The 26,313-nt window shown below is 53.7% G+C and overlaps 5 protein-coding genes across 5 annotated transcripts; 3 read left to right on the top strand and 2 right to left on the bottom strand.

The window, feature by feature from the left end:
* Window positions 1-6,645: 6,645 nt before the first annotated feature.
* CGCS363_v001066 (Cell surface Cu-only superoxide dismutase) lies at window positions 6,646-7,503 on the bottom strand (the record flags this gene model as incomplete). The annotated part of the gene is made up of 3 exons (XM_036632915.1): window positions 6,646-7,136; window positions 7,184-7,379; window positions 7,432-7,503. The coding sequence occupies 3 exons, from the start codon at window positions 7,501-7,503 to the stop codon at window positions 6,646-6,648; spliced, it is 759 nt and encodes a 252-aa protein (XP_036502713.1).
* A 4,759-nt stretch (window positions 7,504-12,262) lies between these two features.
* Window positions 12,263-12,665, top strand: CGCS363_v001065 (Uncharacterized protein; the record flags this gene model as incomplete). The annotated part of the gene is made up of 3 exons (XM_036632914.1): window positions 12,263-12,300; window positions 12,363-12,513; window positions 12,591-12,665. 3 exons carry the CDS (start codon window positions 12,263-12,265, stop codon window positions 12,663-12,665), a joined length of 264 nt encoding a protein of 87 aa, XP_036501563.1.
* A 932-nt stretch (window positions 12,666-13,597) lies between these two features.
* On the bottom strand, window positions 13,598-14,699 carry CGCS363_v001064 (uncharacterized protein; the record flags this gene model as incomplete). Its single annotated transcript, XM_036632913.1, has 2 exons — window positions 13,598-14,116; window positions 14,172-14,699. 2 exons carry the CDS (start codon window positions 14,697-14,699, stop codon window positions 13,598-13,600), a joined length of 1,047 nt encoding a protein of 348 aa, XP_036502714.1.
* A 2,279-nt stretch (window positions 14,700-16,978) lies between these two features.
* On the top strand, window positions 16,979-18,577 carry CGCS363_v001063 (uncharacterized protein; the record flags this gene model as incomplete). Its single annotated transcript, XM_036632912.1, has 4 exons — window positions 16,979-17,007; window positions 17,104-17,527; window positions 17,592-17,747; window positions 17,801-18,577. 4 exons carry the CDS (start codon window positions 16,979-16,981, stop codon window positions 18,575-18,577), a joined length of 1,386 nt encoding a protein of 461 aa, XP_036502708.1.
* A 668-nt stretch (window positions 18,578-19,245) lies between these two features.
* On the top strand, window positions 19,246-21,222 carry CGCS363_v001062 (putative serine esterase; the record flags this gene model as incomplete). The annotated part of the gene is made up of 2 exons (XM_036632911.1): window positions 19,246-20,100; window positions 20,155-21,222. The coding sequence occupies 2 exons, from the start codon at window positions 19,246-19,248 to the stop codon at window positions 21,220-21,222; spliced, it is 1,923 nt and encodes a 640-aa protein (XP_036502709.1).
* Window positions 21,223-26,313: the final 5,091 nt, after the last annotated feature.

Below are 26,313 nucleotides of genomic sequence, written 5' to 3'. Positions count from 1 at the left end.
AGATACAGCCTGGTCCGGGCTGCTCGTCTAAAGGAACAGGGCCAAGTCATGCGACCCCAGCAGCGGCCTGAAAGTCATCCAAAGAACGCAGCGCTCTGGACGCCGTGGCATCATCTGAGAGTTGGGACGAACTGGATCTGACGACGAGAGAATTGTCGACCATGGTGCGCCACCACCTACCTGCCTGCGCCGTGTCGTGTCCTCCTCGGCTTGCAGGAGTCGATCTGGCATGATGTGCAACGGGGATGCCCTCTGTAGCCGATGATAGCGCTAAGATACGACCGTCCAAAGCCGCCGGACAGTTCCACAAACCCCGCATTGTTAGTTGTTGTCCTGGTCGATGCTGCTGGCAGAGCCGCCGCGAGTCTGCGTGGTGTTGTCGTCCCATGAAGTCGTCGTCGATCAAACAAGATCTGAATCATCCCATCGTCTTCGGAACTCAGACACATCAGACAACCGAGGTTCCCGAGGTCTGACAAGAAGCAACATGGACTTGGCATGATGCTATTTTTCTTATCCCCATGATTGAATCCACTCCCGATACACAAAGGAAAACCCGTCGCTCATGCGTGCAAGCTTCGACTCTGAGCCAGCCAGCTGCTTTGTGCAGTGCAGCACTTGGACTCGACGTTGGCGTGGCTTTAAGGAAAGGACCTGTCAGAATCCAGCCGGACAGATAACCGACGGATGGGTGTTGGCGAGAATGCTGAGCCCCAACTTCCAGAACCAGACAGCCCAGACACGTTCGAGCATTGCCGAACAAGGATATCCTGCCTGTGGGCGCGAGTTGTGTCTCTCATCCTGGCTGAATTTGGCCGAACTGCTCCGAGCCGTTCGTTGGTCGTGATCCTGGAGCATGAATGACAGCAGCTTTTCTTGTCTGCGCCGCTGCGCACTGCACACTCACTTGCCGAAGAACGATCAGTTACACGGTCGTACGGGAATGACTGCGCACAGAGAAGATCGTCGTGATGCGGCATCCCAATCAAATTCAGACGATGGATGCCGCTGTCGATCTGGCTGCACGGATCAGGACAGTCGATGGCATCCACCCACGAGCCAGACGCCACCAAACCCCTCCATGGAAACCCAGCCCTTGCGCTTTAAGGCAGTTGCCTCCTTGCGGTCTCAGGCCCTCGAGCTCCGAACTTCCTGTTGCAGGTCGGGACCGCCCTGGGAGATTCGGCAATGGACCCGCGGGCTTTTGTCTTCCAATCCCCAGGCCGTCGGATGTCCTTTTTCCTTCATGCAAGGAACCCGTCCGCAGAGAAGGCGTTTTCAAAGGCCCCCGGTCCGGCACGAAAGCTGGCGTCGTTCCGGATGACCTGCTACACAACCTGGGGGTGTGCGGTCACTGGATCTGACCGACGTCGACGTCAGTCAAGGGCTTCACCCCACCGCTCATTGGCCTTTTCGTCTCCTTAACGGCCACTGCTGTGTCTCTGCACCACTCATTGGGGATGCGTTGGTCAATATCTGGCAAATTCGGGCTACGGCCCGGTTCAAATGAAGGCCGGAGGTGTATAGGTGGGCCGGATCCTCCGTGTTGATTAAGCAATCCTTGGCAGCGGTCGGAAGTCTGCTGTCGCTGTCAGTCTGACAGACGAGGGCATCCACCCCTTGAGTCTAGACGACAAAGTTAGAATGAGGTCAGAGACGAGTCAACCGCGGCAGGGGTCCACCTTTGAAGGGGTTGTCGACGTCCAAGGCCATGTTGGGCAGTTCGAACCAGGCCAGTCAATGCCGCATTGCAGGAAGCCTTGCAATGTGATGATTATGCGGTGAATAGGTCGGCGTATTGGGGCTTGGAAGCGCGGGGTTGGGGTATGTTGATGCCGTCGACGTTGAGGTGACTTGCAGTTGGTTGGCGCTGCGACCTTTGGCGGCGATTGCATACCCCAATGTCTTGGATCGTATCCCACGTTTTGGGGGAGTTGAGTCAAGTAGGTGCCTCAAGGTCTTGACGCGGCCAGTCGAGTCTTTGCCTAGTATGCTCCGGGAAGGCCTGCTCTGCTATTACTCACATCGTGGCCGTTTCCATCACAGGCTCGCTATTCTAGCCGTTCTCCCTCAGCACCCGTATCGTACTTGCCTTGCTCAGATATCAAATTCAGTTGGCTGCAGTTTATCGTGCAGCAGGGAAGGACGAAGACATCGGCTCGCATTTCCCTTTACCACTCGTGACAGGGTTTAGACGGCACGGCAGGAGCGGGAAGAGCAGGCATGAACAGAGACTACGGTAAGGTGCTCCGATCTCCACGAGGGAAACAGGCGCATAATGACAGGCAGGATCCAAGTCAGTACCTGCCTTGGGTTCGCAATCCTCGGGTGGCTCTCGGAAGCGCCCGAGAACGAACGCCGTCCCTCGTTCGCGGTGTCAGATATAGTGAATGTCAGATGCCACCCACGGTTGTGCCAGCAGGACTATCGCGACTTGGGATCACGAATGAGACTTGACACCAAGAGCAGAAATGAACTTTTTGACTTCCTCTTTGCAGTCAGGCAACCCACGAGAGGGCATCTTTGAACGTCTCCCGTGCCTCAGTGGGTTCAAGCTGCATAACATCGGAAGCAGCAGTCCTCGCCGTTGCTCTAGAACCATGGTAGCATCGTCTTTCATGTTTCTCCGCCAATAGTCGCAAGCACAGCGGCACTCACACGGCAACAGATGCTTCAGGGCCGGCGAAGGCCTTCCCTTCTGGCTTACTGGCTCAACTGCCCGGTGTCAATTTCCCCTGAACCCGAGATGTACTGTTGCGTGATCTCAACCCACGCGAGCAACGCCTGCAGACCATAAGAGAAATGAAAACCGCAGGATTCAAGGGCCAGCGGGAGAGCAACGCCGCTGCCGAACTTGATGAAACTTTTGTAATGCTCAGCAGCTAACACCCGACCCTTGCAATGTGTCTGACCAAGACACGATCCAACTCAGGAAGTCAACTACGTAGAACACTTTAAGTTGGCAATGAAGGCAGTGGTCCATGTTCTTCTCAAAGACTTTGAGATGTGTTTCTTGAGCACCTGCTGGAGGGACAGTACAGGGTCTTCCGCCGACTGAAGAACCGACGACAGCCAACAAGACGAGCCAACCGCCAGTATCATCTCTGATCGTTATACGACTCGCCGGAATCTAGATTGGAAAAGATACGGCTGGACCAAAACACGGCATGAGCGATGTGGGGTTTGTTGTGAACCGCAGGGTCAGAACCATGGTTCAGTGAGAACACCATATTGATCTTCGGCGTAGCATTACAGCGAGTGCGGATGTCAATCTTAAGAGGGACGGGAAGCATTTTACGTGGTATGGGGATAGTAGAGAGCTTTCTTCATTCAACAATCCGCATCTGGTTGGCCCTAGAGGAGTATGATGGAAACAAGGCAAAGAGGGAGTGCACGAAATCATACCATAGCTCGTCTTGAACTCCACACTGACAACATCTGTCCACACTCGGTTTACAAGCCATGAGATGCCGTGGATATACGCAGAGTACGAAACGAATACGCTTAGCCTGCTAGGGTACGTCAGGAAAGACGCCGCGGCCGTTGCTCTCTCGAGAAACTCCCATCCAAGAACGGCCAGACCGATGTGGGCACTTAAGAACGACCCCTCACACTCCGCTGAGGGGACTTACGTCGCTGGCAACGCATGACAAAAGCACGCGTGCCGCTCTTGGCATGGAAGGGGAGGTCAACCGCCATCAAATTACCTAGAGGAACAACAGTCCCGGTTGGGCGGCTGGCAAGAGTGCAACAGCCCGTCTCCGCCTGTACGGTGTGCGTGACCTATGACATCCGACTCCAGAGACCTCCTTTTCAAAGGCCAGCGCTTCGAGCATCCGCTTTGCCACAATCAAGGGCTTGCTTCCTTGGGGGTTTATTCGTCTCACAGCGTATGCAAAGGTGACAAACGGTATTCGAAGCCGAGGGACCGCCATTCCATGATCCTTGATGAAGGCCGCCCTTGAAAGCCGGATTAGCATACCAACGGTCTTGATTGCGGGAAAGGATAGATGTTTGTGCATATAAGAGTGGTACACAAGTCGTCCTCTCCTTCTAACACTGCACCATCGACGATGAGGCATTCTACCAAATGACGGGCCGAGTGGTTTTCTCTGTGCAGAGTAAGCACCATTCCCCATCATACGTCGGCCGCATTTTCGGAAAGCACCGAGGTTGGTGCAGACATCAGTCGAAAAGACCCTTCACCCCTCAGCTGGATGACTGCAATAATTGATATCAGCCCCGACCTGCCTACGATGTCGACTTTGTCATTTTGACACACTTACCTTATAGACTTCCGTTCAGGGGCTTCGAGACGTTGGAGCTGCCCACGACACGTAACGGTCTAGAATATCTCGTAGGCGGCGAACACTCACGGGGCGGTTGCGGCAAGTTGAATGATAGAATTTGGATGGTCAAACGCCATGAGAGCCAAGATACCAGTTCGTGATAGCTTGGTTGACAGAAGTGGAGAGAGTCCCAGTGAAGACCTGCCTCGCCGGCTGGACGATCTACATTCTCAGCCCGAAGACTCAATCACAATACCAGTGATGAGATGAACCGTGAGAAGGGAAAGGGGCCGGGCTGGGTTAGTATACTTCGATGCTTAAGTCATACGCGAGACACTCAACGCCTCGCGAGAGGCTAAGGGGTAACCAAAATCCCATGACTCTGGAAATTCACCACTCAGGGATACAGTGATTCAAAGAGCAGGGAGCTAGCCCATCAAGTAAGTAGCGCTTCGGTGCCTAACCAGCCGGAGGTCAAAAAGCAGCGCATGCGGTGAAGATCAACCAAAACTCTCATGTCCGCCCTACCCTGGCCCCAACCCGGAAACCTATTAAGACTATCTCGGTCTCCGAGGAGTAATCAAATACACACGGAGATGCGGCTCATACACTTCGGCCCAAGATTGCCGGGCTGGCAGGGAAGGGGCCGGGTGTGTGTTCGTTCGACGGGTACCCAAACTACTGGATGCGGCGAATAACCACCGAGCCCAGGGCGGGCGCGACTTGACCCAAGCAATCGGCGCCCAGCGGAGAAGTTCTCCTCGTGCGTGTCAGTTCGCCGGCATTTGAACTCTGAAAGGCTAATCTGGGCTGGTGGGCAGAGCGTCCGAACGGTGATTTTTGGATTTTTCCGTCGGAGGGGGTGGGGCACACGGAGCGAGCGGTGGTCTGGCCGGTGTGCAAGTCAGAGAGATCATGTGTAGGCGGAAATTACAGGAAATTTGATTCTGCCAGTGAAACTCGTAAATCCGAGGGCTGGCTGGCCATTCCAATCGCATTCGTTACATCAGACTGCGCGTATCCAACATGCGGATGACGCTCACGCTAACCCGCACCACCGCCGACTGGCCGCGCCGCACACGGCCCCACATCTCCGGTCCTCATCCCGCAGCACGACCGGAGATATCATCCAATATCGGCATTCACATGAAACCAAGCCAGCGGTCCAAGCATCGAACGGAAACATTTGACACAAGACACACAACCCGCGAGTAAGCATACAGACGACCCGCCTCCTCCTTCCCAGTGAACTGCTGGCCCCCCGGCCTAGCCTGAATCCGGCGCAGCGGCGCTGGCATCTGTCGATGGAAATGTCGTCCCACACTTGCTTTCTCCTGCATAGGGGACGCAGAGGGCAGACAAAACTGCATATCCCACAGAGAAAACATCCCCCCACATTCCTCCCGCAGCTATTTGCCAAAAGCTCGCAACCGTAAGAAAATCACTTTCATAACCGCGCCTGTGCAGCACAAAGCAGACGTCTTACCTCGGGGCCCCTCCCCGTCCGACGACGTCACCACCACAGAGAACGCAAGCAAGCTTCCTCCGAACGCTCTCATCGTCCCCTCTCGCCGTTTCATCGACCACTTGTCATCTCTGGCCCCCAAGACGAAAAAAAGCGCGCACAAACCAGGCACTGTCCCTGTTGACGTGGTGCATCCCGTCCAGTCGGCCAACCGGGGCCGTCAGTAATCGAGCGGATGATGTGCCCAGATGGCTGGGATAGCAGCCGCATCTTACTTTGACCCGTCCGAGTCGTCCTTCATGCTCACCAGCGCGCCCTATGCGTGAGTCGCCGCTGCCCACCCGCCCGCACGTGTGCGCGCAATCGACGACGAGGGCCAGCACACCATCATAGAGTGGGAGATACCGACGCCTTGGCTTGACACATTGCGATCGAACGGCAGCCACTGACAAGAGATCCATGTCCGTGCCGCGCCGTGCTTATCGCGGGGACCTTATCCGAGCGACGTGCACGCCTGCATACCGCATACGTAGTACGTAACTCGCTCTCGCGAGTAAGCGTGTTGAGACGGTAGAGTTCACACTAGTCGCTGTGGTTGGACACTCAAAACTATGTTAATGACTGGAAAATCGGCTTTTCAATGGACTACCTATCTAGTCCTGGTATCATCTAAACTCCGACCAAAGGGATGTATGTACAGAAGTGTGAAAGTGCTGTGCCATACTCCGCGCTGGATCAGGCCTTGCTCATTAATGGTGAAGAAGAAAAGTGTAGAACCGAAAGACATCCGCTCTGGTGTCTGTGATACCCGAAAAGCATGTACGCCGTCTAGCCGTGAACAACGATGAATTTCAAAGTCGGCGGGAAGAATTCAAACGCTCATCCACCTCTTTAAAGCGCAAACATGACGGCAGCGAAGGCCGCGACGACCAGCGAGACAGAGACTCCGCTGGTCGAGGCAGCGCCGGGGAACGGGACCGTGGTGGCCGTGTTGCTGGGCTGCGCGGTGGGAGTCGGCATCACACCGGTTCCGGCGGCGGAGGAGGTGCAGTTGCTGGGGGTGCTGCCGCTGTCCGGCTTGGAGATGAGCTTGAAGTTGGCACAGCTGATGCGGGTCTTGTTGGCGAAGTGGAAGACGAAGCTGCGGTTGCCGAAGAAGGAGCCGGGACCCTCGACGATGGAGAGGTACGGGTCGACGTAGGTCTTTTCGTAGCCGTCAACGCCAACAGCGCCGTGCTTGCCGCTCAAGTCGCCCGTCTGGCACGTCTCGGGCTTGCTAGAGTCGCAGGGCGTGGCCTCGCCGCGGATAAAGGGGTCCTGGTGAGCGAGGGTCTTGGTGCAGTTGCCGTCCGCGGGGACGGGGTCGACGTGGATGTGGTAGGCTGTATATGTTAGACATGATATGATGAGATGGAGAATAAGAACTCACGGAAGGGACCGCCCTCCTTGGGAAGGTTGGAGAAGTTGACCTTGAACTGGACGCCCTTTCCGTCGGGGGCCGACATGGCGACGATCGAGCCCTTCACGTTGCCCTCCAATGAGCCCTTGAAGAACGGCTGCTCAGGGAGCACAGCCTCGTAAACATAGCCAGCGGGGTTGCTGACGACGGTGGCATCACCAAGCTCCTGTGAGCAATGTCAGTATCGATGCGCAAGGAAAGGGCAACGCAGAGCATACGCCTGTGGTTTGAGCGGCAACGTGGCCAACAGCCGCGGCTGCAATGACGGAGACGATAGACTGAGCGCGCATTTTGACCTCGTGATGTCTTTGAGTGGTGATAAACAGACTGATGCGGTTGGAATGCACAATGGGTGTTGATCAAGGGCGGGCTTGTGAGGTGAGCACCGAGAGCAAAGAGCAGAACGGGAGGGGCTGAGTGGTTCTTAAGAAGCAGGGACCGCTGGCACGTCTTGACGAAAACGGAAGTGAGTAGTCGAAAGTGTGGAAGGAGCGGAGGTTGAAGACAGAACTCTAATAGAGGGATCTGCACGAGATGTTGAGCGGCGACTCTTATATGGCCCACACGGCGAGATGTGATGAGGATGGGATTGGCAAAAGGTGTAATATCCCCAGGCTCCCTTGGCACATATGTATGTCAAAGGCAGGGTCAAGAGACACCCTAGCCTGTCCTGCACCACCTCAGGTCTAATCAAAGAAGGGAACGGGAGCCAGAGAAGCAGCCAGAACAACATCGGATGCCATGATCCATCGTGTGTACGACTGGGGCCTAGGGCGAAGTGGACGGCACCTAGCCGTCGGCGCATCCAGGCGAGGAAGCACTGTCTCTCGCAAGGGAACGTATCTTGACCGGTCTCCAGGGGTTGCCCTTGTGTGCATCCTGTGCGACGGGAGAAGAGATGATGGAGGGGAGGGAAGGCAGAAAGGGTCGGCAGGGGAGGGCACGCAAAGGACAGGTTCGAAGGGGGGCGGGGAGTCTGCCGTTGGCGTTGGCGCAGGTGTAAGTGCAAGGTTACTGCGGCACGGCCTCGACGCCCAATGAAGGGAACGGATAGATCGGTTCTGTGTCGACCTGCATGCTGCTGCTGCTGTTGCTGCGGGAAGGCCAAGAGACCAACCTCGGGGGCCATGGGCTGTCCAGATGCAACGGCCAGAGGAAGAAACGCACAGAAGACGCCGAAATCTGCCAGACACGCAACTAAATCTGGCAGACGCAGCGGAAGCACACACACACACACACACACACACACACACACACACACACACACTTGTGTTGGAGATCTTTCACCAAAGGGAACGGGCGAAGTAAATGGGGCAGGGTTATTCGTTGGTCCTCAGTCACTAGACCAGACCCCAGTATTCGCAGAATGTCGGTTGGTGCCTTTGACAAAAACAAATAGACGGCTGGTAGTGTCTGACTTTGTTTCTCGTACCTGGCTTAGCACCGCGCTACGCAGAAACCTGTCCCTGTCCCTGCCAATCGAAATAAGCTAGTGGGCATCATAGAAACATGCCAGCATGGGGGAGGTCTCGGAGGGTTTAGAGTCAGCACGCAGCAGTAGGCACTGCAGACGAGATGCGATGCGCGCCCCCAGAGCCACAGAGCCACAGAGCCCCAGAACATGCAGATAGCCGCCAAAGAGAACAAGGCTGGCGAGTCAATCGCCCAAGAGGGGACACAGGAAAGACGCCAGGATGCCGCGGCATGCAGCGCTGCTGTGTGTCAAAAAAGAAGGTAGACCAAACAAACAGCCCAGACCGGCTGTCGTGGTGACTGCCAACCTCTTCAGATGATGACTGCATGCGGAGTGATTGATTCTCCAGCCTCTCCTCTTCTTTACCAGAGGTTTCCTCGATTCGCAGGTCCCGTTCGTCGACGTCAGCTTCGGAAGAAAAGGCAATGGCAGGAACGTCGGCTTGGTCGCTTAGGCGCCGTGGCCGCATTGGCGTGTGATGGATAGAGGGCGCTGGTTGGTTGGTGGTGATTGTGAGTTGGACGCCCAACGAGGAACCCGTGGAATGGGAGTCGAGATTAGAGTACGAGTGGAGCCGCCGTGGGATCCCGGGGCCTCGCTACCCTCGCTGCCCTACCTTAGGTCACCTTAGGGGCCGCCGTCCGCTTGCGCCCTGAGGTGACCCCCCCTGACTTACTTTACCTTGGGTAGAGTTGACAGCGCCCCTCTGCGTGCGCCTGGTGTGCCGGGTTATCCTAGTGCCCAGCTGGTTCACGGCCGGGCCAACCGCCCCCAGACCCCAGGGCCACGAGCAAAAGCGCCCCCAAGAACACCCACGAGTGTCCTGACGAAAACATGGTGAACAAACTGACGGAAGAGGACCAACGGCCCAACGCATCCGAGCACATCGCCTCGCTCGCTCGGATCCGTCTTGTCATCTTCCTCTCAGCACACCAATTCCCCCTATGGCGCGTTTTGAATGACAACGTCTTTCTGCAAGGTCCCGTATTCATCTGGCTCCTTGCAGCTTACAGGGGCACTCGGGACCCATGAACCCGGCCACCCACGGCAGCAGCGAAGAAACGGTGGTACGGACGATGGGTTGCGGTAAATCTGGTCCATGGTTGACGCTGGGACACAAACGTTCGCCGCTTTTCCGATCTCCTCGCCAGAGAAAGGCTTCTTTTTCTTTTTCACTGTTTCAGGGCGTTCCCTTGTAGTCGGCGTCTGCGCTTGAGTCGTTCAACGGAACTCTCGCCGGTGATATCCGGACTGTCGTCGGGTCTCTTCTTCATGCTGGGTGCCGTTGTTCCCAAGTTTGCTGACATCTCATCTAAGACGGCAAGGAGTACCAGGACACACACGAGATTGAGGTTCGTCGGTAGGCGGCGTGGAACTGCTGTCATGTCATGTCCCGTCCTTGTCGTCATGGACTCTCATGACCTGTTCATCAGTTCGCCTACAGCAAACCCAAAACATTCATCATGGCTGAACCCCATCAACAAACACGCCTTTAATATCCAGCCATTTTTAGCTGACGTTGTGCCAGTGTCACCCACAAAGACGGCACTGCCCTCGTTTTGTTTCTCCGGATTCGCAGGCACGTGTGGCACCTTGCCAATGTTTCCCAATATCGCATGTCGCATCCTAATTGTCGATGGCTCACCCAACCTGTGGCCCCTGCCGCGCCCCGTTGGCTGGTTGGTCGGCAACCAAAGACTGCCATTCCGAACCGATTGGCAGCGTTGCTAGCGCTGACCAGCTGGACACCTTTTCCAGATCGCCTCCAACTGTTCCCTTCGGTTGATAGGGCTCCCACCCCTGACGCCCGGGCTTCTGTCGTCACTTGTAACATGCAGTTACACTTTCGCCCCCAACATGGCTTTCTTCATAGGCAGCTGCGGTCAGAAAAAGTGAATGGTGCCAACCAACGGAGGATCGGCAGAGTGGTTGCAGATGGGCAACTCCTGGCAATGTTTCAGTTTCAGAGCATCCTCACCTGCTGGCAAACACTCTGGCAAACATACACAGGTTCCAACCAACTCCTGTTGGACCTCTCGGTTGCGCGAATAGGAGAGGTCAAATCTCGACTAGATGTGTTCTCGAAATGTCCAATCTCCTCGGGGCGAATCCTTCATCCCAAGTCTGAACGTGAGCATGGCTTCTTTCATCATGCGCGAGTGATGGCCGTCATCTGGTGAGTGCTCGGGGATAGTATGCCATCACCGCCGTCAGAACGTCGTCCTACCGTCGCAACGAACGAGTTGTGCGGCTCGTTCTGGGGTCGCAATGGTCACTTTCCCGTTTGGGCAGCTCGTGTGCAGAGTTCGAGATGCAAGCTCTGTGGGCAGAGGACTTTGCAGAGTGCCAGTCGTTTCAAGAGAAAAACGTATGACCAAGTCTGTTTTTGTGCACCGTTAGACATGTCAGCGACCCTTTTGGGTCAGATCGCAGTTTCGATATGCCCGAGCGACGAACACTTGGACGACGCTGTCGTCTGGCAGGCTTATCCCAGAAGAGCAACGCGCTCGCCCTACGAAGCGCTGCTGTCAATGCTGTCGAGCCTGCCAGCACAGGACGGTCGCGCCTTGGCATTCGATCTTCTTTCCTTTCCACGAACCGTCTTTCGAACATGTCATTCGTGCAGTTGGGGCCGCTGACAAGACGCGCCAGCACCCAGATCGGCACCGTTCGCTGGCGTCAGGTGAGGGACGGCCGTTCCAGCTCGGATAGCTCTGCGGGCCCGAGTTTGGTGCGCGGGACATGTCGTGTAGTTGTCCACCGTAGACTTCTGATCCGTGGACATGAGCCTCCAAAGACTGGCAGCGATCCGCTACTCCGGCTCGTATTGACTTCGGCTCCGTGAAGAGGAGCGTTTCAGGCCTTGGTGCCGACGTAGTCGAAACCATTGGTCAATGGGAGATGCGTGAGCCGGAGGGTCTCTTCTGTGATGCAGCCATCAGACGTGTCCGGGCTTCGCCTGAGATGGCGCCATTGTTAGAGAGCCTCGCAACCTTCGGCCGACCCGCGGACCCGGGCAGCACGGCGGGCTCGCAGACAGAGCCGACGCGGTCGAAGGCCTGGGAAGCTCCGCAGCAACTGAGACCACTTGCCGGAAGTATTTGATGAGCAGAATCGCGCCAGAATAGAGAGATCAGCGGTGACAAGACTTTTGTGAACCCGCTGGTTTGATCGAATCCCGCGATGAAGATCTATTCGGCGCCGAGCCCTGCAACATGCAAAGCAGTATGGATTTCGGATTGAAATGCAGGGCAGAGGTCCGGGCGGGTTCACGATGATTGATACGGGAAGAGTGGATCCATCTAAGGAAACCAGCCCCGTCCCGATGTGTGGCTGGAGCTCGATGTGTGGCTGATGCTGGTCCGCGACGCCTGGGAAATCAGGCAAGATCATTGGACGTCACCGCGGCCAAGGTGGAGCCTCGCGAGCCAGGAGCAACAGCACCGACGACCGCATCGGCTTCATCATCGACAACGTAACGCATCACGCCCGGCATATCAAGGTTATCGACAAATCCGCACCGTGCCCATCGAGCCCGAACCGAGGAGGACATTTCTCAGTAACACACTGCAATCATGAAGCCCGTCGTTGGTGCTGGCGCCGCATGGCAATGGTACGTGTGTCCCTTCGGACAGCCAGATAGGATCACGACGGCTAACTGTTTGACCACTGCAGCACCGTCATTTCCGTCTTCGGTATCGTCATCCTCGGTATCCTGAGCATTCTGTTCGCCAAGAACCACCCCGAACTCGTCGGAGGGAGGGATGACCCTGAGAACGGCGGCGCTGTCGCTGGCACCCTCTTCGTTGCTGTCCTTGTCTACATTGTACGTCGCGTCCCGGCATCCACTGCATTAAACAAGATGCTTTTTCGGTCATTTACTGACTCTGGGACTTCACGCAGGGCTTCTTCATCTTCTGCGGCATCCAGGGCATGCTCCACATCCGGGAGAATCGACGAGGAGCGATCGCGTTGTAGTGATATCATACAGGAAGGAGATCAGCGTACGGCATCAAAAGACATTACGGTTTTCAGGCGTTCGGCATCATGTTGGAATTATCTTTGCGCCGCGGGCCTGAGGCTCGCGTTCGATCGAGGGGGGGAGCATCTTTGGTGAGGTCCGGTTAAGCGGACCGCTCGGCGGATATGGAGGGCATCGCTTCGTCGAGAGGAGGGACAGGCCCCGATGTACGAAAGGATTGGTAGAGGCTCTGTTTGAGTCATGCACATAATAAGCAAGCACGAATTGTCCACAACTGCTGCGGATAGTGAGTCCTGACGCGACTGTGATACTGAGGGCTGATATAGACAGTGCTTTCACGGTACAGGACAGTAACAGGCAGGTCAAAGGCAATTCGATGCTTCAGCAGCACCGAGATAAGCGGTGAGGGACGTTCCTGCTCTTCTGGCCCGGACCTTGTGCTGACTGGGTCGTTATCACCGTACAAAGTCTTGGCATCCTGTCGTCTTGCGATATGATCGAACAACAGTCTGCCGGACCATCCCATGCGACCATAACCACTGGAGAACTCGGGATCCCGTCAGGACTCCGTCTTCGTTCGGTCAACAACAAGAACTTGGCCAGCAGCAGGGCATGGGCCATGAGCAAGGCCTCGGGCAATATGGTCTCAGTCAACAATAAGGTCTGGGACGACAATAAGATCTGGGTCAACAGTAAGGCCTGGGCAGCATAAAGGGGTCGGTCAGCAGCAGAGGCTTGGTCAGTAGCACCAACACCAACATTAGCAACACCAATAGCAACATTATCAACAGCACCAGCAGCACCAGCAGCAGAGCCTTGGTCAGCAGAGCTTGAGCCACCAAGGGTTTAGGCAACAGTCCATTGCATAAAATCACAATGCTAGCAATCGGACAAAGTGCAAAATGTGTTCATGCTTTGGTATTCCTACTTAAGCGTCCTCGACGACAAATCTCATATTCAAGTTGGCCACCTCGCCCTCTGGGTCTTCTTCGAAAGCGAAGCCATTTCCAAGGCCCCAGATGGCGACTTCTTTAATCTTCTTCAAGCCAAGGTCCTTCTTGTGCTGGATAAGCATCCAAGACGTCGCACTGCCCCATACAGTTCCAAGGATGGCTTGGCCCTCTGGAGTATCCATGCCAAACACTGCTTTGTCGGCGTAGCTGGGTACCTTGTTGTACTTGGTTGCCTTCAGAGCCTCTACAACGATGTCGTACGTTTTCTGGTTGGTGCAGTGGGATACGAAGATGAGTTTGAGGGTGTTTGGTTGAATGTTCTTCGCCTTGCAGGCGTCGATCCACTGGAAGAAGGCGACATCCGACATTGTGTCCAAGTCGGGGACGTCACCCAGTCCCCAATCGCTCTTCCTAAAACTGGGGCTGTAGTCTTCATCGAAAATGAAGGCACCAGAGGCCGGAACAAGCACATTGGAATAGGAAGCCATCGTGGGCTGAGCAAACAGGGTCAACAGCGGATTCTCAGATAAGCATGTAAGCGTCCCTCACCTTCTTGCCTTGACCGAACTCTCTGTCGTGTCTGTAGTAGTACTCGCCCGCTTCCGTCTCATCTACCGGATGATCCTTGTCTGCAAATGCATTGTCGAGGTTGTTATCGTAGCCGGGCGTCTTGTCGATCGAAAGGCCCATATTAGCGAAAGCTGGGTCCTTCACCTCGCCGAACGGTGCCTCGACATCGCCGGTGTCCTGTTCAAAGGGATACCAAAAGATGTATCTAGTCCAGCCGTTCGGTTTCAGCACGCTCGGGTCCTGATACGGACTCGCCACAGAAGCCCCGCCATTGTACTCGGCCGCCTTCGCATCGTCGAGGGGGAACAGATCATTGAAGTACTGTCCCTTCTGCACACGGCCATCGTAGTCCTGAGCAAACGTGGGGAACTGAGTTCTTGCTCGCTTGGTGACGACGACCGTGTCGCGGGGTGTGGGCGAAGCGTTGATTAGGAGTATATGAAGCAGAAACCACAAGAACAATGAGCGGACGCTCCCCGAACCAAAAGAGTGAATAGCGTTAGCCATGATGTCATGGGAGACGCTGCTAACAACTGGTGAAATGAACGATGGAGCTAGAAAGAGCGTGTGTGGTTGTCACGAAAACAGACATGCGCCATCGCGACACCGGCAGACCTAGTCTTAAGTAAAAAACGTCAAAAGCGAACCCGAAAGAGAATTGAGTTAATCTGTTTAATCAGTAGAGACGTCATTCTAGTTCATGGACAATGGTCCTCCTATTGCAGGGGTTTATTTCATAGAGAGTCAAGAGCGCATGAGTAGGAATATAAATGTGCAACTCTAAATTGATTATCTGGGGTTGGCGACTCATGTCTGCTTATTTTTGGACTACCGACAACGCTGCGGTGACGCCGAGCTTGGCAATCCTTTCAGAGCCCTTACGTTAACGCGGCTAGTCAGCTGGTCAACTGGTCGATCATATTAATTGTCGAGTGCAAATGTGTATCAGACTTTTATTTTCGAAAGGGGGTCGACAACCTCCGTCAGGGCGGCAGAGGTGGCTTGACATGAGCGGGATGCTTAATGCGAAACACCACCCGACTGGTCAGGGCTGCGATCGGACGAACCGATTCTGTCTTGCTAGTTCCTGGCGGTCCGCACACGGGGGCGCCGCCGATGCTTCCCTGCTCAGGAACCCCATAATCTGGTCGATTCTGCTATGTGTCTCTGAGTTGAGGGATCAGTTGCCTTATTGTCTCCAGAACATCCGCTTCCAGCACGATGTCGGCTCAAGTCTCCTTCACTTTTCCATGCTCAATTCAGCATGCCAAGAAACTCCATTTGTGTGGTAACTGTTGTATTCCGTCCCGACCTCTCGCATTAGCTGCTGGATTCTCTGGGGAAATTGGACTGACGAGGAGTCGACAACATTGCCTCTTCGTTCTGTTCATCATACCACAATGCCTTAGATGTCACTCTGGCTGTTGAGTGAATTGGCCATCTACAGGTAGGCTGAAGGAGGCTGCCTAAGCAGGCCACAGGTGATCTCTTTGGGTATAATCGCGACCCTAATTTCGAGAAAACCTGTTACCCGGTGTTCGTGGTTCATGATGACACCGAAAACCCAAACAGTTGGCTTTTGTTACAATCTCTGTGAGCTGGAAGCAGTTGGTTCATGGCAAGTTATGGTCTGATCGCTACCGTTAAGAAAACTAGAAGAGATAGAAGTAGTGTAAGTCTGATGTAAAGGAAGACATTCGCGATTACACCTGACCGCTGTAGACGGCGTTAGACTAGTTGTATCTCGAGCTGCTGAAATCCTAGACTTCCGTGAACCTCCGGCCCCTGTGAATCATCCTCACGCTCTTTTGGTCTGAGCAACTGAAGACACAGGTAGTCGATGGAAACGGCCGCCTTGCGTTTGAATACTCCAGGGGCAACCTCTTCAAGCACCAAGCCATACATCATCATTTCCTTACCGTCAGATACGTGGAGTTCCATGAGCTACGGATCAATGCGTGGCTCCTCTTCAGGCCAATCGTCCTCCGTGCTGGGGTAGTAATTCAATGATGTTCGGATGTTGTTTATGACAAGAAACGGCGACTCTCTTCGCCTTGTGAAATGATGCTGCAGTGGCTTGATCCATGTGCGGACTCGGAGCACAGCGGATTCAATTGCCACTCTTTAATCCAGGGATTTTCCACTTGAACTAGTAGTAAGACAATTCTGGAGCTTTGACGACTAAGTAAGCGTACCGTTACTTCTAAAATACCTTATCTTAACCTGCGTGTTCCGTTCAGTGAGGAGGGGGTTGTGCTGTGTGGCTCATGGCTACGTGGCTAAGCGTCGGCATTAATACCGTAGGCTTACGAAGGTGGGACAGTGCTACAGTGTAATCATACCTTAGAATGGGGGCCACGCCGAAGGACCCCCCACTGACAATGGATGATTTACATGCTGCCAACTACACACGTACCTCTGCACACACTTCCATACAACCTGATACACGCATACGGCGACACGCGCGGCAGACTCAGGTTTTGCAACTTGGCAGAGACACGATTGTTAGCTGACACTTGAGGATTTCATCCATGAAGCTATTGCAACGGGGCTGCGTGTCCTCACAGCAAAGACACTGCGATGACGAAAGTCAAGCGCGGTCAACGCAAAAGAGCCTGGGCCCCTAAATCCCGAAATGGGTGTGCTGTGTGCAAGTTCGTTCATCACTCTGACCCTTCCGTCACACTGAGTTCTCACAAGCTTACAGAAGTCAGTCAACGAGCATCTCCCGTGATTTCAGGGTACTGAGTATCTAACCTCTGTCTCCAAAAAGAACGAAGGATCAAATGCGACGAGAAGCTGCCTTGTGCAAATTGTAAGCGGGCCAAAGCCGTCTCCCAACTACAAAGTGTGCCAGCCTAAGTATTTCAGGTCTCAATGCTGGATTCGACTGCCACCGTTCCTCTCACAGCGACACGCAGGACGCTGTGGTCCCAAAGCACAACGAAGTGCCAATTCGGCGAAATCCCAGCCCGCTCAACCCCTTAGCTCTCAACGAACGAGAAGGTAGAGCGTATCGATTCTTCCAGATCATCGGCGCTCCGGCACTTTCGAGCGGCTTCGAGTGCGAGTTTTGGGGGCGGCTCGTTCTGCAACTTGCCAACGCCGACGACGCCATCTTTCACGCGACTGTTGCTCTGGGGCTTCTGCTCGAGGACATGCACAACTGGCCGATCTCATGGCCGGTGCCTCGCCAAGCCCCGCCAACCGAACGGACGGCGAACGCGCTACGGCACTACCAGACAGCACTGCAGCAGCTGTTCGTCCCTGTTGTCGGAAAGGAGTCGGCAAATGCCATCTCACTTGCGTCTGCTGTGGTCTTCGCATGTATTGAGGTAAGCAGTTTATTACAATGGTTTGCTCAGTATGTGCAATTGACTTGTGCTGATCTCCTTGTAGACACTTTGCGGCAACGCTCGTAATGCTATGAAATTGATCTCCTCTGGGATCAGCATCTTGACGCAGCTTGAAGCCTCCATCTCATCCCTTGCAAATCTTGAGAGTTTTGCACCATTTGTATCTGTGTTTGTACGGCTAGACTCTTACATGAGAGAGGTTTGCAATCCAAGAATCCCGTCTCGGCAGTAACGTCTCTGACAACTATGCAGCTTCTTCAAACCGAGCATCACGTACGACCCAAGCCGCCTGTTTTCAGACATATAAGACCATGCCCGCCGGTATTCGGCAGTCTCAGAGAAGCAAACAGACAACTCGAAATTTTGGAAAACCTCTGCCTATTCATGGTAGAGCAACAAGAGAAGCCACGGGAGGTCCAAAGTATGCCGACTCGGACTTCCTGCCAGAGCATGTATCAGGATTGGCTAGAAGCCTTCAATGCCAGCTCCATCTCCACAAATGACGAGAATTCGCATGCACTCCTTCATATCCGGCGATTGGACCTCTATTTGACCCTCCATGGCCCGGAAGATACCTGCCCTCAGTCTGGCTGGGATTACTTCCTCCTAGAGTTCATCGAGATGCTCACGTATGCCGCCCCAGCGTCCCGTTGGCAACACATGTCTTTCGTCCTAGGTGGCGGCTTCATCATGCCCCTATGCAGACTTGCTCTGCGATGTCGGCATCCAAGCACAAGGAGAGCCGCAATACACATCCTACGCGGTGCCCGACGTCGAGATGGCCAACTGGAAGGGATGCTAGCCGCGCGGGTCCTAGAGCGCATCGTAGATGTCGAGGAAGATGGGTTAGGTGAGATTACCGAGTCCAGTGACGTTCCCGAGGTAGCTCGGGTTGCCGGCGTGTTGGTCAAGTTTTTGAGCGGAAAGGGGAGGGCGAAACTGACGTATTCTCGTGCTGCTGGCCCGAACGGCGTGCGGGCATTGGTTGAAGAGGAGCTTTCGGGAGGGTCACATTTCAAGGGGGATTAACACTTGCCATTTTCCTTGGAGGAAAATACATTCGATCTCTTGAACGACTTCTTGCAGAACTTGAGAAGCCAATGGCCAACCGACCAACGGACCGAGTCCAAATACGTGCTTTGCAAGGGTAGTCCCTGACTAGCAACGGGCTAAATGTCGACAGGGACCGTACGACACAACCAATCACACATATGGAAGGCATCTCGAGGTGGACTCAACTGACGACGTTCCTTGTCTTAGTTTGAACGACCGGAGGTCGTCCGTCCCACCGGCTTCGGCTTCGAACGTCTTCAGGAATCAAACTGGGCCTGGGCAACATCTAGAATTCCTACAACATCATAGCTTCTTCATCGAAAGCACCCCGCTGACTTGCGGATACACCGAGGCTCCCAGGATCACACGGTGGACAGAAATTCGAGGCAATGGACGCGACTAATCTGAATTGACGATGCGACGGAGGCTTGGATCTTGCCGCGGACGTCCCATTAGGCCTCTCGTACGGTCACCGTGGCAAAGTTTTGGATGTGGATGGGTTCCGTACAGGATCTCATTAAGCCTTTCAGAAGACAATTTATAAAACGAGGCCATATCCAACCTCACGCTCCTTCTTCAACACACCGTTACCACAGCTTCCACTCTTTCGTTCTTGGGATCATCCGCGCATTGTCTTGCCCACCATGAGGCTTTCAAACGATCATTCTTCATTTTCCTCATGGCTCGCAGCCATCTTACTCCTAGTCACACTGTCTCCAGCATCCTCCCTCTCTCAAAACACCACCACCGGCGCCGAAATTGTCCAAGGAGCCCTCCGAATCTACGGCAACGACTCCTACCCCATCACCCAGCGACGACCTCTCCCTCTGGATGCAGCCCGCTCGCGCTACCCTGGCTTCAAGCAGGGCAATCTGACCCTCAAAGCCGGCACCATCCGTCGCGATGGCGCACTCACTCTGCCCTGCGACATCCTCTTCGAGCGCGACGTCCCCGTCACCCTCCGCGATGGTATCACGGTGTACACCGACATCTTCCGTCCTGCAACCACGAATGCTACCGTGCCCAGCATCATCGCGTGGAGCCCCTATGGCAAAGAAATTGGCGGCCAGTGGCTCGACGATGTCCAGGGTCGATCCGGCGTGAACTTGTCGTCCGTCTCCGAGTTGCAGAAGTTCGAGGGCCCCGACCCAGCTTACTGGGTCTGCAAGGGCTACGCGATTCTCAATCCAGACAACCGCGGCGCCTACTCTTCCGAGGGCAACATCACATATTGGGGTCGCCAGCTAGGCGAGGATGGGTATGACTTCGTCGAGTGGGCTGCAGAGCAGGCGTGGAGCTCGGGCAAGGTCGCATTCTCGGGCAACTCGTGGCTAGCGGTGTCGCAATGGTTCATCGCTGCCGAAAACCCGCCTCACTTGACGGCGATTGCTCCATGGGAGGGGCTCACGGACTTGTACCGCGACATTGCCGTCAGAGGCGGAATTCCGGCACCCGGTTTCCAGGAGTCAATTCTCACCACTTTTGCTGGCAAAGAGTTTGTCGAAGATATCCCTCGCATGCTTCTTTCTGAAGAGCTCATCACCCCCTACTAGCAAGACAAGATTGCAATGCTTGAGAAGATCAAGATCCCAGCGTACATCGTGGCCAGCTATACCAATCTTCTTCACGCCCATGGTTCATTCGAAGGATTCCGACGCATTTCGTCAGAGGAGAAGTGGCTCAGAGTGCATAATACGCAAGAATGGACGGACTATTATGCCTCGGAACATGTAGCCGACCTTCAAAAGTTCTTTGACCACTACCTCAAAGGCGAAGATAATGGATGGCAGTCTACTCCGCGCATCCGCCTCGCTGTTCTGGATCCCGGTGCTGAGGACACTCTCGATCGCGTCGTCGCAGACTGGCCAGTTCCGGGTCTCGAGTCGAAGACTCTCTACCTGCAACCGAACAACTCACTTTCCGAGTCCCCTCTATCCAACGAGACTATCCTCAGCTACAATAGCAGCTCTGCATCCGGCATTACCCTCAACTTCCAGGTAACTGAGATGATGGAGTTGATCGGCTATTCAAAGCTCCGTCTCTGGCTGTCCTCCCCTGACGCCACCGACATGGAAATTTCCGTCTCCGTACAGAAGCTCTCCTCCAGCGGCACTGCGTTTCCCAGCACCGGCAGCGAGATTTCCAGCACGATCGGCCCAACCGGACTCCTCCGCGTATCACAGCGTGAGCTAGACACCGACCTCTCCACGGACCTCGAGCCCTTCTTGGTACACACTTCGGAGAAGCTTCTGTCACCAGGCGAGATAGTGCCCGTGGATATCCCTCTTTGGCCCTCCGCTCTCAGATTCCACGCGGGGGAGCTGCTCAGCTTAAACATCGCCCCAGCCTCAATCACTCCCGCACAGGCTGATATCGGCTTTGGCACGGCAATCGTGCCTGTGCCTGCGACGGGAGGCACGTTCGAGGCCGGCCAGAACGTTTCATTGATCGAGTTGGGAGGTGACATGGATTCCAACCCGGCCTTTGTCAATGAGCAGAGGGTCGAGACGCCAGTGAGTCGTAACAAGGGCATGCACTTCATCCACGTGGGTGGAAAGTATGACAGCCTATTGTTGTTTCCCGTCAACAACACTACTAGAGCAACGGAAATTTGCAAGTAGAGGGGGGCTGATAGACGCCTTTGGCTTGTGTATCAAGTCGCCTCAATTCGGCCTTGAGGGAAGAGATAGGCCTGAACCAAGTCAATGTATGCATCCCCGATAGTTCTATCTGTACCATACCGATGTAAATAAGCTGGCGACCAACGGAACAAAGAAAACGGTCTTTCGGAGACGTATTCAATATCTAAGACGGTGACAATTCGAGAATGTGATAATTTTTCCAATGGATTACCAATATAACAACCAAAAGCATCGTAAAATCTGGGATAGATGCAGTATTTGATATATACTCGGTATTAGATTCAAGACATAAGTAAACCATGACCAGTGATGGGTGTTGAGGAACACAAGGAACGACGTCAACAGACGCCCTCATTGAGAGACATAAAGTTCGACAAAAGTCAACTAATTAGGCCCATCGCAAACCAAAATTGACCGTCACATACTCCTTGAAAGCAACATCCCAGTTGGAGTCCTCTCCACTGGTCTCAAACTTAACCGTCTTATCTTCCATGATGAGAGCGAACGCCTTGCCGCCATGGATATCCATAGCAAGCTCCTGTGTTTTTGTCAGCACCAATGTAGACATTCCAAAGAAATCGGACGACATACTTTGATTTTCACGTTGGTCTTCTGCAGAAGTGTCTCTCCCAGAGTACCATAATGGCCTCGGAGATTCATAACCATTGTTGTGTCTTGCATCTCCATGACGTATGAACCCTCGAACCCCCACCATATTCTACTGGCAAAACCTGCCTGGAAATCAATTTCCGCATTACGGTGACACTTGAAGGAAGACTTCTTCCTCGTAGCAATGAAGTAGGATCCCTCTGGACCAAGCGAAAGAGACTTTGGGCACTCAGTTCCCCTCTTGGAGTTGAGAAATTCATAAAGCCCTGGGTAGCCTTGTTGGACTCGACCATGATCTAGATAATGGTCAGAAAGGGCTTCAGGGGTTTGTGCGTCCACTAACAGTTGCATCTGGCGAGAATATATCCAGTGTGATAATGGGTGAAGTAGGAGTCGGTCCCGTCACCTAAGACCAGCTTCTTGATTCTGAACCCGTCGCCTTTAGAGATCGATGTGATATCTTTGGAAATCTCCTCTGCTGCTGACCTAGATGAAATTGAGCGCCTGTAAATTCTTGGTCTGAAGATGACTTACCACTTCGATAGGTATGGACCTATGAAAGCCCAGTCTTGGCCACGTATAGAGAGACTGGTGGTTCTATCCCATGCTGGAATCTGGGCAGCTTCAACCTCGCATTGCCCGTGGGTCTTGGACTTCTTCATGCGAGTTGAGAGGGATGTAATTTTCCCATTCAACTCCTCTTTCTCCTGAACCCACTGAGCCTCCTTCTTGTTGTTCTTCGCTTCCATTTTCTTCCAGTCGGCCTCGAGCTTTTCATACTTTTCTCTATGCAACTTCTCCATAGTAGTTTTGATTTCTTCCTGCTGACGCCGGAGACGCTCCAAGTTCCTTTCAGCCAGGGCTTGTTGTCTCATGAGCTCCTCCTGAGACTCCTTATCACGAGCAGCAATGGCCTCCTGCATCTCCTGGCGAGCTTGATCAAGGTCTCGTTTGAACCTCTCTCTTTCTTTGGCAAGAACGCCCTCTAGTCCCTTGCCTGCTTCCGTTTCATCGAGGTTTTTGTTTTTGTTGACCATTTCGTCCTGAATAGCGAGCAAAACTGGCGTGGTTGGGCGAGAATGTGACATGAACCTGGAGATGATGTGATGAGCTGACTGTGGATTGTTCATGTGCTTCTCAATTCTGGATCCCTTAGACAGCATATAGCCCCAGAAATCTTCAGTGGTCTCAAGTTCAGTCTGTCGTTCAAGACCCGTCTTCTCATCCACAAGCTCCCACATTGTCGTGACCAAGACGACATGCTTTAGTGCTTCGGGGCCACAGAGCTTCTTGAACATGAAGAGGTTCTTTCTCGCCGACCCGCCCATGCGAGGGTCCGTGATGCGATGAAGGTACAGTATTCCTGTAAGCTTGACTTCGTTGTTGTAGGAACCGGTAAGCCACGTGGCGATCTCTTTTAGAACATCCGAATCAGAAAGATTGGTATCATCAAAGCCAGGGGTATCCACCAGATACACATTGGTAGAGTTGCTGTATTGATACCGGTAGACCGTGACCTCCCTGGTGCCTATCTACAATCAGTTTAAAAACATGTAGATAGCGATTGACTCACAGGATTGGAGTTTGCTCCCAATCGGAACCGAAGCCTTCGTGAGGTGTGAGACAAACGTGCTCTTCCCGGAACCTGTCAGGCCCATGACAGCGATGAAGATATCACTGTCGCGTGCTTTCTGACCCCCTCGGAACAGAGAGGTGTCGACATGAATGGGTGGAAGGGCAGGCCTGATAAAATCCATCTTGACCGGCTTCTTTTTCTGACTGACGGTGGAAACTCTGAGGAAGAAAATGAAGATGAAGACCACAAGCACATATATAAACATGCGTTAATGCGAATGATTCGGATATTGTAAATGGATAAGCTTTCGCAGACCTCGGGTGGCTGAGAGCAAATCTACCCATATGCTCAGGGTGACCAAGGTGCTTATGAGGACGAAGCCATCGCATCTAGACCTCGCCGGTGGGCGCTCAAAGTCAGGATTCGAGGCAGGCGCGAACTTGCGGCTGAACGAACTGAGACGTCCGTCTACCGCACATCAAATGAAAACTGCTAGCAGTAGGCTGAAAACGCCATTAGTCGACGGTTTCGAAGTCTGGACGGCTCCGAGCTCTGAATCGTTTCCTCAATATAATACTGGTGACCAGTGCCGAGATCGGTCGGTAATGTGAGGCGATGTGATAGGCTGAGACTTGCGTGAACGCTGTTACGCCCGAGGACCTTAATCAAACATTTGTCTAACCATGTTCAGCATGCGCTTTGGGTGCAATGCTTATTATTGACAGTTTCATGCCACTTCTGTGGCAAGTTTCTGGATCCCAAGAACCTGTTAGGGCTTACCGGACACCAGATGAGGTTTCTCGATCCGGAACAAGCCCGCCGTTTGCGTTAGTGAGATAGATCCCCCGTTGCAAGCCAAAGAGCCATGGACCGCCACGCTGATACAAGGTTGCTATCCCATAATACCAAAGAAACGAAATCAACCAATGGGATGTGTGGCATTTAACGTAGCTGAAAAGCCTTGTTTCAAGTGAACTTTCAGCCGCAACTCCAGGCAGATCAGCTTTGACCGTGACATGTTAGTCAAGTGAACAGTCGCGCATCAGGCTCAAGCCCACGGCTTCGTAGCGAGCAGGTATGGCGGCTTTGGAAACTGTTTTCAGTTGATTGACTGTAAGGCTCTGAAGTCAACCATGTTCTATAATTCCCGGAAGGACCATTTCTCCTGACAATGGCCTTACTTCGATATATATTCGGTCGTCCAGCTACGTTTCTCGTTTCTGTCACCTTTTCTTCTTCATTGCTTTCCCCTGCTTCTCCATTGCCAGTATAATATAAACAGACCAGACACCTGGGAACATGGGTTCGGAGTTGGTGCATTTGATCGCCTTTCTATGGAGATTACACTAATTCAAGGCACAGGTCCTCGGATATCGTCATTGCGGTGATGGGAGTTACCGGAAGTGGCAAGAGCACATTCATCTCGCAGCTTGTAGAGCAACAAGTTCCAATCGGTCATGGTCTGAGATCTCGTGAGTAGAAATTAACGGAAACTTGGCGTGAATCTGCATGTTTGTATGCTAACCCCACTTGAAAGTAACGGCTGCTACTGGAGTTTACGATTATCATCATCCGGTTTATGGCAAAATACATCTCATCGACACGCCGGGGTTCGACGACACAGTTACCTCCGACACCGATGTCCTCAAAAACATTGCCGCCTTCATGAGCGGGAGCTACAAAAAAGGCACGCGACTTACGGGGGTAATCTACATGCACAGGATAACCGACAACCGCGTCAGCGGCTCTTCGGGAAGGAGCATCAACATGTTCAAGAAGCTCTGCGGCGACGACGCGTACAAGCATGTCGTACTTACGACGAGCATGTGGGGTGACGAAGAGAACGATGCGGCTAAAGTCCGCCGGGAGACCGAGCTCAAGGCAGACGAAGGGTTCTGGGGTCTGATGAGATCTGGTGGAAGTAAGGTGATGCGGTGGAAGAATGACAGATCGTCCGCTTCCGCTGTCGTGGAACACCTTCTTGAATGCCGACAGATCTACGGTCTGCCTACGCTGCAGATACAACGGGAGTTGGTGGAGGAGAATAGGGATCTGGAAGACACGTCCGCGGGTCAAGAGGTTGGGAGGGAGTTGCTGAAAGCGAGGAAGAAAATGTTGCAGGTGGTTCAAGACCTGAAGAAAGAGCACCGGGATGCTTTACGGACGAGGGACTACGAGCTAGCTGAGAAGCTCCAAAATCAGAAACAAGAGATGGAAAGCAAATTGCGGAAGGCTGAGGAAGCCCAGAAAGCGCTTAGAGTCGACTTGGAACAGCTGTTGCGAGAGAAGACCGAGGAGTTTGAGAAGAAGCAGAAGGAACTCCGAGATCAAGTGGCTGAGGCCGATGAGCTTGCAGCCAAACGCGATAAGGAGCTTAAGAAACTGAACGAAAACCTGGCACAATCCGAGGTCTCTTACCAGGAGCTGAGGAAAGAGTTTGCCGCGGACCGTAAGAAGATGAGCGAGAGGGACGTCAAAAGAGCCAAAGAACTTGCCGAGTATGAGAAGAGCCTGAAGGATCAGTATGAGCAGGATAAGCAGGACAGTCTGCGTCGGCAACAGGAGCTGGCGCAAGAGATCGAAAAGGCAAAGAGTCGGAAGAACTTGCTGATGGCCCTGGTACCATCTGTGCTCGGCGCTGGAGTCATAGGCTTGGGTATAGTCACCGCAAACCCGGCTCTGGTGATTTCGGGTGGAGGACTGATTTCAGGTGCAGCTGCCGGAGGTGCTGTGGGCATGTCTTGAAATTGAGTAGGAGCGCAAATGGCTCTGTGGGGTTTGCAAAGACTTTGGCATTGACTTACTGTCCACTTTGTTGTTCTCAAGTTCATGGAGGGCAACTTACTTAGTTAATAAAGTGATCGCAATCGTCGAGCAAGAAACGG

This window comes from Colletotrichum siamense (genome assembly GCF_013390195.1).
Source record: "Colletotrichum siamense strain Cg363 chromosome Unknown KSG_Cg363_contig01, whole genome shotgun sequence".
Taxonomy (NCBI): domain Eukaryota; kingdom Fungi; phylum Ascomycota; class Sordariomycetes; order Glomerellales; family Glomerellaceae; genus Colletotrichum; species Colletotrichum siamense.
This window is presented reverse-complemented; position numbering and strand designations above follow the sequence as displayed.